At 35.0% G+C, this 12,828-nt stretch overlaps 1 protein-coding gene across 2 annotated transcripts in view; it reads left to right on the top strand.

Annotated features, from left to right (window-relative positions):
* The window catches only part of LOC145255702 (uncharacterized), a 93,468-nt gene that overhangs the window by 57,557 nt on the left and 23,083 nt on the right, over nt 1–12,828 (top strand). For both annotated transcript variants that reach the window (XM_080114290.1, XM_080114289.1), the window contains exons 10-11: nt 9,172–9,487; nt 11,734–11,989. In XM_080114290.1, coding sequence (XP_079970416.1) covers nt 9,172–9,487; nt 11,734–11,989 — 572 coding nt within the window. The remainder of the gene's footprint in view (nt 1–9,171; nt 9,488–11,733; nt 11,990–12,828) is intronic.

The following is a 12,828-nucleotide window of genomic DNA, read 5'->3' as shown; positions in this document are numbered from 1 at the left end:
ATATTTTAATTCATGCAGATTTTATATTTATTGTAAAACCAATTCTCTATTACTTATTATTGAACCCAATATATAGTAGTGATTGTAAAAATTTAAAAGAAAATATGACTTGAGTGCGACCACCTAAGATTAAAACCAAAACATATAGATCTCCAGTTTTATTTGTTACTATATGAGCTAAGTCCATATGCATATAAAATTTTAAAAAATAGCAGTGTTAAATCGATAAATGTATATTTGCACAGTCAACTTACGCCTGCCAAGTTCCAATTTTTTTCAATTTTGATCCCTAACAGCTATTTTTACTGGCCACAAACCAAATAAAATTTGTTCTACAGGTCCAAATCTCCCATAGTTTCAAGTCTGTAGACCAAAACTTAACACAAGAGTTTGGTAGAGACCATTCCTCACAAAGACATATATTTCCCCAGCCTTGATGAAGGGGAGATTAAAACTTGTTGCTATGATTTTAAATGATCTGAAATAACAGCAAGGGAAGACTTGATTCCAAATATTTCTTATGTTATATCCCCCCCCCCTCGTTTGGAAATAGGGTATGATTATGAATATCTCCAGTATCAAATAATCCTTATACAGTGTGAAATTTACTTTATGTATGAAAACCAAAGAGGGGAGATATAACATATGAGAAATATTTGGAATCAAGTCACCCCTTGCTGTTATTTCAGATCATTTGAAACCATAGTAGCAAGTTTTAGTTTCCCCTTCATCAAGGCCCCTTCACAGCCAAATTTCTGTCTGAAACCCGATTAAAAAGATTTTCCCAAATCTCAATACTCCTTATGTCAAATTGCGAGTCTCTAGACCGAAAATTGACAGTTATTTCGTAGGGAAATGTGTGTGCGAGCACACACACATTTTCACTTTTATAGATATATAGATATGGATATATCTATACTTGTAGCCAAATTGAATATTGAAATTGCTCATATCTTTGATTCCCTGGAACAAACTACATAAAAATTTGCAGGCTTTTTGAAGATTATAATACTATTCTATAGTTAAAATTTTATGATAATTGGGTAAAAAAACCTATATTTTCAAACCCATAAAATATGCCCAAATTTGCCTACATTTATATATGTATATAGTGTCCTGGTAGGTCAGCTTTAGTTTTGCTGCTTCGGTTATCTCCCCTGTGTTCTTGCCAGGCCACTAATATATAAATATAATTATTGCTTTACAAGGAATAGGACCTCATATTGTTCCTGATTTTACAAAAGGTTAGACTTTTATTGGTAACAACTTGCATACAATGGTTTTGGCCTAATGTTGGCATATAAATATATAATAATTCATTAATTATGATTTTGCCAACTGGGCAGCTCATCTGCGCAGAGAAAAATAAAAATTCCCAAAGTTTTAACAGTCTCTTACTAACATTATTAATATTCACATTTTTTATTTATCCACAGCATATATATAATGCATCAAGCAAATATCAAGTTTTTATAAAGTACACTTGCTTTTGCATCCTCTTGATGTCTGTACGAGTATCATCTTTCTTTGCTTGCTCTTCTCCATGCTTTATTCTTCAACTTCCGGTATTCAATAGTCCAGTTTTTTTATAATTCAATTTCAAATAACCAACATTAGTTTCCATTAATCAAATTTCAATATTATTATTTTTATGCAAGTCGTTACCAATAAAAGCCTAACATTTTGAAAATGAGCAACAATATGAGTGTCTATTCCTTGTGAAGTGGTATTTTCAAGAAATATTTAGAGCCTTAGTATTTACACTTTTGGGCTATCTAAGAATCTTTGTGTTATTTGTTTATATATAAATACTATCCCATAAAATGTAGAAGAACAGAAAATTAACAATCTAGACCAAGATGATGGTGTATAAGGCTTGCGTTCTGAGCACGCTACTGTACAGCAGCAAATTTTGGATGTTGCATGCACATCAGGAAAGATGCCTTCACACTTTTCATATGCACAACATGAGGAGTTTCTGGATATCAAATGGTCAGATTTTATCACCGATACGTCCTCGAGTGTGTGGATGTGCATAATGTCTACACTCTCTTGCGTCAGTGTCGACTGCACTGGCTTGGACATGTCCACGTGATGGAAGATGGCAGGATCCCAAAAGACCTCCTCTGCAGAGAATTGATAATCAATTCAAAGACACATGTAAAAGATATATGAAAGAGGTTGGCATAGATGTTGGAAGCTGGGAGGAACTTGTTGATCAGTACGATCTGTGGAAACACCAGGTCATCAACAGCCTTAAGAGAGGCGAGGATAAACTCCATAAGTTGTGGCAGGGGAAGTGAACCTGATACAGAGAATTACTGTGCCGCCCACTACCAGCCTCTCCCCTTTAGGGCACAGAACTTATGATCTGAAATTTGAGCCAGAGAACAACAAAAGTTAAATAAACATATAACTACAAAGAAAATAATGCAACATCTGAATACTGCAAATTAAGTTAATAGGTATGATTTAGTCCTCTAAAGCTATAAATTCATTTACCTCACATTTAATTATATATATATATATATATATATATATATAAATAACAGGCCACCTGGTTTTGCCCGGTCATGAAATATGCAGATTTCTTATTTTTTATTATATTTTAATTTATGCATATTTTTCATCTATTATTATAGAGCTAATTCAATTCTCTATTGATTATTATCTAATATATAGTAATAATTTCAAAAGTTATAAAAATATAATTTGTGTACTGTCTGCTAAAATCGAAACAAAAACATTTAGTGTTCCAGCCTTAGTTATTATTTATCTCTCCAACATTGCTACCAACTGAGCTACCAACAGATGGATATGAAAGGTTAAAAATTAAGTGACTTTGAGCTATGAATGATTAATTTTGTGCATGTTCAAAAGTAACAGCAGAAGTAATGTTTTATTCAACTTTCTTTGCCAAAGTGAACTGTTTATGTTTTCCATTTTGATCCCTTAGCAGCGATTTTTGCCATTTAAAAACCAAATTAAAAATGTGCTACAGGTCCAAATACCCTATAGATCAAATATTGAAAGAGGAGTTTGATAGAGATTTTTTACACACTGACAAGGTCACTTATATATATTTCTGTATGCTTCCAATTTTTCCAAGAATTATGTAATTTTTTTTTTTTAATTTTATATAGGAGTTACCACTTATCAAGGCTCGGCGGCCACTCAAGAATAAAGGTTATTGAGTGTACAGTAGTCACTGGAATAATATCCTAGTAATCGTTAGTAGTGGAAATTTGGTAAATTGGATTACTTAAGGGAACTGTTTATCAAGAATTTGTTTACATTGGATTTGAAGACTGTTAAATTGTTGTCAGCTGAAAAACAGGTAAACAGAAGAGAGTTCCACAGGCGTGCAGTTCTAAGAAAAAAGCTTTGTTTATGGAATCTACGTTTAGATTTAGGTACAGATAAAGAGTGAGGGAAATTATTGACAGTGGTTTCAGCTAGATGAGTGTTTTTCATGAAAGTTTGGTGAGTGGGGACTATAGATTGGATCTCAAACAAGCACTTGCCATGAAAATAACAATAAAATAGAAACAGGCTCACAACGTCTCTTTTGTGGAAAAGAGGTTGCAGGGAAGAGAAAAGGGCATCCCCCACTAGGCTACGAAGTCTATTTTGAACTCTGTCAAGGCAGGATAAGGTCTTTCTAGCAGCTCCTGCCCAGATGTGGCCATCCTTGGATGTGCCTGGCTTTTATAGAGATAGAAAATTGTATCAGCAGTGAGATATCTAATGGAGCGGTAGAAGGATCCCACTGTTTTTCCAGCGACTTTGACAAAAGTTTGATGTACATGTTCCATTTCAGATCAGGAGTAAAGGTCAAGCCCAGAAGTTTGTCAAAGCATGAAGCCTCCCCAAGATGAGAACCATTTATTTCAACTGATGCCAAATTGGCAATGGATTTTATATACGTGTTCCATTTTAGGTCAGGAGTAAAGGTCAACCCCAGAAGCTTGTTAAAACATGAAGCCACTCCAAGACGGGAGCCATTCATTTCAATTGATGCAAGATGGGAATCAGAGCATTGATGATGTAAAGATAGAAGATTGGTTTTAGATGCATAAAAAGTAAGCAGACACTTTTCCCCCCATGCTCAAGATCAGTGGCAAGAGAATCAGAGAGAACTTTGTCATTTACAGCCTTTGATGCGCTTTCATAGATGGTAGTGTCGTCAGCATAAATGTCTACGAATGATGTAAGGATGTGATTTGGGAGATCATTGATGTTGATCAGGAAGAGAGTTGAGCTGAGGATTCACCCTTGAGGGACTCCAGCATTAACACTGTGAGCTTCTGATTTCTGTCCATCAACCACTACTCTTATGAACCTATCAGAGAGAAATGATTTAATAAGTGAAAAAGCATTTCCAGCTATAGTGTGGCTGGAGATCTTGTGAAGTAGACCTTCATGCCATATACTATCAAAGGCCTTTGATATGTCCAGAGCAATAGCCTTAGAAATGTTGCCTCCGTCGAGAGATTCACTAATCTATGCGATATACATCTGCTGTAGATCTAGTAGAACAGACACCATATTGCATAAGAAGGTTATTTTTGTTGATGACTACTTCTCTATTTAACACAAATTCCAGCAACTTACTGATGACATACAGGAGACTTATTGGTCAGTACTGAGAGGGAGATGACTGATCACCTGAATTCTTAAATACAAGGCATACTGGTGAGGTTTTTCAGGGTGTTGGAAAGCAATTCTCCTTTAGACAATGCTTAAACAGTTTTGTAAGTATGGGGGCAAGTTCTGGTTGAAGCTTTCTCAACACTATAATTGGAATGCTGTCAGGACCAGTTGCTTTACTGGAATCAAGGATTTTGATTAGTTTGGCAACATCATGCACAGATATTTGTATGTTGCATAATGTGATTTCTAATACAGGAGGAAATACAGGGGGTTGACGGCCTTAGTCGCATAGGGTAGAATTAGCTGCAAAGTTCTTGCCAAGGAGTTTGGCTTTGTCTGATGCTGACAAGATTACCTCAGGTCCATTGATGATACTTCTGTTCAGGATTCTGTTTGCTATTTGCCAAAACTGGTGGGAATTAAGCCGCTGCTCAGCTACTTTGGGCTTAATGGACTGAGCATACAACTCTCTTATATTTTTTATTACTTTTATAGTAGTTGTTGGCAGTTCTGAAAGTGGCTTTAGTCTTAGTAAGTCTATTACGTTGGTAGCAATGGAAAAAGTGATTTGTGCACAATGGCAGCAGCACATACTAGAGTATGGCTGAGTATATTAATAAGTTTTTAAATAGAAAAAGTAGGCTTAATATTAATGTCAGAGTGAAAACCCCCCTCAACTTTATAGGTGTATATATACATATATACACACAACTTTGGCCTTTTCCAATGTTTCTTACATTTGTTTATTATTTATTAATTAATTTTACTATTATTGTGGGGAAAAGAAGTAAAGAGAGCAAGACAGAGAGTCGAATTTACGATGTTCTTTCGTAGAAAATATATCAACAAAATAAATACAGTTAACTCTCAATTTATAAAAAAAGATTTATTACTTTTTAGGAAATATTTCAATGAAAATAATAGTTCATTTATGAGTGAACAAAAGGAGGGAATTAGTTGAGATTAAGGAAGTTTTAAAATAATTATTTACATAAAATTAATTAAAAATGAGCATGCGATAATAAAAGGGGGAATACAAAAGTTAGTTACTGTGTCTGTGTTCGCCCACATTGTTTTATCAGCCGACTCGCCTTCTACGTTCACAGTGTTGTCGCGTTAGTTTTGAGCTGCAGACAGTAGTGATATATATATCTTTCAACACTATCTCTGAATTTTTGTTAACTGCACTTTTTTTGGAAAATACAGAGGTTTTTAAAGATTTTCACCGGCTCCCAGACACGTAATTTCCGACAGCCCGGAAAACTCTCTGATTGGTCAAAAAAAATCAAAACATTGAACCTCCAGAGCAATTCAGTAAAAAGAAAAAGGGCGCCTCTAGCCGCTTGCGCAGAAAACGTCTCGGGGCACTTGAATTTCCGGCAGCGAAAGAGTGAACATCGTAGCTCACCATATAACTTTCCGCCCAGTAAACGGAGTTTAAAGGTTCATCGTTCATGATAAATAGCTTTGGGTTTTTTTTTGTGAAGGAAAGTTTGGTAGCATATTTACATGTAAATGTAGGTTGGGAAAAAAAAATTTTTTTTTTTTTTTTGTTTAGAAAATTTTTACATCATTTTTATTTTTAATAATAAAAATATGTGTTGTCCTTCTTCCACCTGATGGTTCTCCCGGACTTTGATTTAGTTTGTTTCTTTTCAACCTCTGTATCATAGGAAGATACAAAAGTGTCAGATACTGGAAGGGGTGGAACAAAATCTTTTGACGTTGTTGAAGAATATGCAGGCTTCAATCTATCTATGGAAACGTTACTGTGTACATCATCAGACATTTTAATAGTAAAATATTTGCCATGACGATGTACTACTTGGAATGGACCTGTATATGGAGCTTCCATAGATTTTCGAATTCTATCTGTTCTCAACCAGACGCTGTCACAAATTTGAAGATCCTTAGGAATGTACACAGTAGGTAAAGAATGGAGGTGTCCACTGGATAATCCGTCTGTGTCAAATTTCCGCATCTCCTCAGCTAGAGCTTTTATGTGAGCATCTGTTATATCAATGTTTGCATCCTCGTACGCATCGATTAACAATCTAGGTATCTGTGCATTAGCACCCATAACTGCAGTAAATGGTGAATAATTGGAATCGTTGGGTGTAATCCTGATACCTAGAAGAACTATAGGAAGAGCAGATAACCAAGATTCTCTTCTGGCAATAATTGCTGTCTTTAATGTTCTGTGTGCTCGCTCGATCATTCCGTTTGCTTGGGGATGGTACGAAGTCGTTCTCAGCCTGTGGAACCCTATAATTTTTGACAGTTCTGAGAACAGCTCAGACTCGAATTGGCTACCTCTGTCTGTAACGACATGGAGGGGCACACCAAATCGCGATATCCACAGATCAACAAAAGCAGTTGATACTGACGCTGCAGTTATTTCGGTCAATGGACAAGCCTCTACCCATCTCGTATTTCTATCGATGCATGTTAATAAATAACGATAGGGAGAGAAATACGGGTCTGTTTTGCTCTTGACTGGTGGTAGAGGGCCAACAATGTCAATTTGTACAGTTTGAAATCTGCTGGATGGCAATTCAAATGGATGCACGTCACTTTTTGTGTGTTTGTTTATCTTTGCTTGTTGGCAATGCTGACATTCCTTGCACCATTCCTTTATTGACTTGGCCATTTTGGGCCAAAAATATCTGGAAGTTATCATTTTAGTTGAAGCAGCAATTCCAGGGTGTGACAAGTTGTGTAAACTGTCAAAAACAGATTTCCGGAGCTTTTGTGTGACAAAAGGTCGTGGAAAAGGTAAAGACACGTCACATAGGATTGTATTATATTCATTAATCTGATACGGCTTCAGTTGATCACATAGAGTTTTTGTTTCTTCATCAGTGGTTTGGTGATTGGCCATCTCCTGTAAGTCACAAATATCAATTGTGATTGCATACGCTGGTCGCGATAAGCAATCAGCTACAATGTTCTGTGAACCTTTTATGTGTGAAATATCAGTCACATATTCACTCAAGAAACAAAGGTGACGCTGTTGTCTATCGGATTTTAAAGGTGTTTGGCTTTTAAAGGCGCTGCAGAGCGGTTTATGATCTGTTAATAACAACAAGTTTCTGCCTTCCACCTGATGTTTAAAATACAAGACTGCTAAATAAGCAGCTAGCAATTCTCTGTCAAAGGTAGAATATTTTTGTTGAGTTTGTGATAACTTTTTTGAAAAGAATCCAATAGGAATTGGTTGATTGTCAATCATTTGATGAAGTGCTGCTCCAACAGCGTAACTGGAACTGTCCGTAACAAGCTGATAATTAGTAGCTTTTGAATCGGGAAAAGGTAGAGCGGTTACACCTGATAAACTTGTTTTTATCCTTTCAAAGGATTCAACTTCCTCCTTTGTAAAATCTATTTTCTTAGATTTTTGATTCAACCGAATACACTCGGTGAGGGGTAAACTGATTTCACTGAAATTTGGAACTAATTCTCTGTAAAAATTTGCCATGCCAAGGAATCGACGCAGTGATTTTGAATCGTTTGGTTGAGGAAATTCATTTAATTCGCGGATTTTCTTGTCACTTGGCTTAAGACCATCAACAGATATGTGAAATCCCAAAAATTCAAGTTGAAAAACATTGAAAATACATTTAGAAAGGGAAATTTTAAGGTTGTACTCACTGAGTTTCTGTAAAACAGTATCGAGGTGTTTGGAATGCTCTTCTTCACTATTTGAGAAAATAAGAATATCATCGATGTATATAAAAATACAATCGATGTCGCGGAAAATATTGTCCATCATCCTTTGGAAAGTACTAGATGCGTTCCGCAAACCGAAAGGCATGTAATTGTACTCATATAAACCGAAGGGTGTTGTGATGGCTGTTTTGCATACATCATCCGGATGGACTGGTACTTGGTGATAAGCAGAAGATAAATCAATTTTTGAAAAAACTTTCTTACCGTGCAGTTTGGAAACTTTCTTACCGTGCAGTGGAAAATACAGAGGTTTTTAAAGATTTTCACCGGCTCCCAGACCCGTAATTTCCGTCAGCCCGGAAAACTCTCTGATTGGTCAAAAAAAATCAAAACATTGAACCTCCAGAGCAATTCAGTAAAAAGAAAAAGGGCGCCTCTAGCCGCTTGCGCAGAAAACGTCTCGGGGCACTTGAATTTCCGGCAGCGAAAGAGTGAACATCGTAGCTCACCATACAACAATTATTCATAAATAATAGAAAATAAATCTCTCCATCCTTTCAAATTGTCTTTAAACAAGACTCAGCTCCTTCCCCTTTTTTCACCAGTAATTTATCAGTAATCATTTCCGATGAAGAATGCAGTGTATGAAATATTGAATTATAAAAAAAATATTAAAACAAACATAATTTTATGCTTCAACTACTACCCACACTTCATCATTACTATATTGATGTCTTGCATTGCCATATTGTAACTACTGTACACAAAATAAAGCTGAATAAAGCTTCTATAGTCATCTTTTCTTTACAATTACATTATAATAAATGAAACTTTCTTTTTAATCTACAGATTTTAAATGCTTACGTACAGCCAGTGTTTGTTTGGATGTGGGAGAGATGTGGCCAGTTGTCAGTGTGCAAACAGCAAGCCAAGAAGATATGACTGACACCAGTGAAAAGGATTCTCCGATACATGATGGCGCATTCAACAAGCAGGATCTTTCCTCGTCTCCTTCAAACAGTGAAGAACTGAAGAATGACAAAATGCTCATTGATTTCCAAAATAAACCAATGACTCTAATCAAATTAGTCAAAGAAGCCAGCACCGACAGTGAAAGTTCCAAATGTAGTTTCCAAGATTTGGAAACGACAGAAGCATATCCAAGGTTAAACTTCTACAAAGTTTTATTCTATTTTTTATTATTTATATTTATTTTTTAATTTGGTTTTATGCAAAGGAGGTAAAAAGGAGATGAGAACTCTTTATAAAGATTCAGATTTTTTTTATATAATTTATTTTTCATAATTTAATGTTTTACAGCTTTTGTTTCACTTTGAAATTAACAGAAGATTCTTATTTTTTTTCTATCCCTTGGTCAGGAGTCTGGCGTGTTTTTGTAAGCTGTAATTTTAGTCTACAAACTTGATGGTCTTGAGAATTTATTCCATTAAAATTTTATTGTCTGTTTTGTGATTCAACTTTCTTTTGCATTCCCTTACAAATCTAAGAGTCGCTCTTTTTCAACATGGATAACCAACTTAGCTGATTGATTATCAGAAGTTCAAGCTTTGGTACATTCAGCCTCCCCAGCAAGGTATCAGAGCTTATATGCCTGGTCTGATCTGATGCAACATTGCATATCTATCTGATCATAGCAAACGTAAATTTTTCCTGATTAAAAAACTTTTTCAATTCTGGTTAATCATCCCAACACTAGTTTCCATATCACCTGTCACTTTTGCCACATCTGGGCTGGTGCACCAACAACTAACTTTTCCCTTTTGGACAGAGTACAAAAAATCTAATGTCGTACACTATCTGCCAAGTTCTAGCCCCTGTTGCATCACAAAATAGCTGCATTCTTGTGCTTGTTTTGGAAGGATTTCTACAGAATGTGTTCTGATGAACTTATTGCACTTGTACCCTTTCAAGGAAAATGCCTCTGACGCACATGGCTAACAGATAAGCCCCGCCCCCCCCCCTTCACTGCAGAGATCCATTTATACCAGAAGATTTTCTACTCTAATAGCTTCTTCCTTCAAACCGTTAACCTTTATAATTCTCTTCCTGCTCTTAATTTCTTGGCAGTATTAATATGCTGAAAAGCCATGAAAAAATTACTGTATTGTTTTTACGTCCCAAAACAGTTTTTATAGTAAACAACTGATGATATCTAGAGGAATATTAATATTATACTTTTGTGTGAAGACTGAGATTAATTTTTGAGAACACTGCAAGGAATTGGCCATCTTTCAACACAGGAAAGTTTTTCAAGAAAATGCTTGGGACTAAAGGTATTTTAAAATAATATCTTAGATAGTTTTAAGGTTGAAAACTTTTAAGATATATATAGTGTGGTTAAAAAAAGCACCCTATAATTTTTTTTATCCCAAATTTGCGTTTTACAATTTTTTCCAGATTTTTCAGGTGGTATAGACAGCAAGCCTTGTAGACTCTATTGCCACCAAATATAGATTCAATTGTTTTAGACTCTATTGCCACAATATAGATTCAATTGGATGCCATTCTACACAGCAGCAGATAAAAATCATTGAGGCATACTTTGCCAAAAATCGGTTCTTCTAATGCAGTGGCAATGCAAGAAAGATTTTGGCAGGAACGATGTATCTGATAGAAGAACAATTCAATGTTTGGTGGTCAAATTTCAGGAGACAGGAAGTGTGGCAGATGCCCACAAAGACCACAGTGGTCAACATCATTCAGGCATGATTACTGACAAAATTCAGATTTTATGGGAACGTTTTGAGGAATCCCTCAGAAAATGCCATCTCTTACAAGAAACTGGTATTTTGAGAACATCAGTTTTCAGGATCATTCATAATGATCTCAATCTTTTTCCTTGCAAAATTTAGATCTTGCAAAAGCAAACTGATCACAATGAAGTTGAATGAAAAGCATTTTGTGAATAGCTCAGTCAAAGTATTGAAAATGACCCTGGCTGGTTTTATTTGATTTTCTTGAGTGACAAGGCTCATTGTCACTTGAATCAGCATACCAACAAGTAGAATATGTACTTCTGGGCTTGGGCATAGCCTTATAAACATACCCATTTGCCTCTTAGCCAACAGAAAGTAACTGTATGGTGTGCCACCGGATGAAATGGCATCATCGGACCATTTACTTTATTTAGTAGAAGAATAAGATTTGGATGACTGTAGAAGCAAACTGTTACATTGCATTCATGTGAACGAAGTTCAAGTTCAGTCAGATTTGAACGATAAAATCTCCCATAATTCAGTTATTTGGTAAAATAATTGCAATAAAATCACTCCTGAGAAAAATTTAAGATCCAAAAGAAAATAGAGCACTTTTCTTTTTTTTTTTTTTTGGACCACTCTGTATAAGAAAAAGTATTGAGGAATTTAATCGTTTTATGTTATATTTTTGCAGTCGGTCAACATCAGTGACAGACATTTCTTTTACTGATGAACAACAACTCTACAAATCTATGATGAATGCTTTAGCAAAAAGGAGTCGCAGAAACAGCATTAAGCCACCATTCAATCCGAAACCAAGTTTACCTGAATGTTCAACAAATATTGAAGAACAAAACGCTTTGATTCTTTATGTTCAGACAAATTCTGAGAGTTCAACCATTTTACTTATGGAACCATGGGCCTGCAAAATGGAAGCCATTCACACCTTGGTAATTATATGCTGTTATGTTGTGTTTTATTGATTTCTTTTATGGTAGCTCAACTGTTTTCTGGAGTCTTTAATAAAGAAAAAAACACTTTGGAAAAAAACGTTTATGGAAATGCCCATATTTTTTTAAATGGATTAAAATTATTCAATGTAACAGCTTCATGAATGTTGACATAAAACGATAGAGCATATATATGAAAATAATGGTAATAATTTTTAATGACAAAGTCTTTATTTAAAAGATCACTCTCAGAAACCCATTGAGCAAAAATAAACAAACAAAACTTTTACATGCATTTTACATAGAACTTACAGGCAATAAAGATTTCTTCATAGTCAATCAGACATTTCGATGAGCTGAATAAATAAAAGAGTGTTTTTTGTTGGTTGTTTGTACATGAAATAAATTGTCAATTTGCACCAGTTGAATTGTTTTGTATTTTGTCAGAAAAATGAATAAAGACTTAATCATTGGAAGTTAACATATCATTGTTCACTTATATATATATATATATATATATATATATATATATATATCAAATAAAGTTTATTTTGAAAACAATAGCAAAATGCAACAAGCCACATAAAGATTGAAACTATTTCCATCTACAAAGTTTGTTTGTCCAAGCTCACTGTAAATCTGGATATGATAGTCATCATCACAACTTAGTGATGATGACTATCATAACAGATGACTGTATGATGACTATTTTGTACAGCATAATCATGTTCATACATCGGTTCTCGTCAGATCATCGAAGTTAAGCAACGTTGAGCCTGGCTAATACTAGATGGGTGACCATTTGTGAATTCTAGGCGCTGTATGTGTTTTCCGCTTAT

This window comes from Euprymna scolopes, chromosome 31 (genome assembly GCF_053919585.1).
Source record: "Euprymna scolopes isolate OS-2025 chromosome 31, ASM5391958v1, whole genome shotgun sequence".
Classification (NCBI taxonomy): Eukaryota; Metazoa; Mollusca; class Cephalopoda; order Sepiida; family Sepiolidae; genus Euprymna; species Euprymna scolopes.
This window is presented reverse-complemented; position numbering and strand designations above follow the sequence as displayed.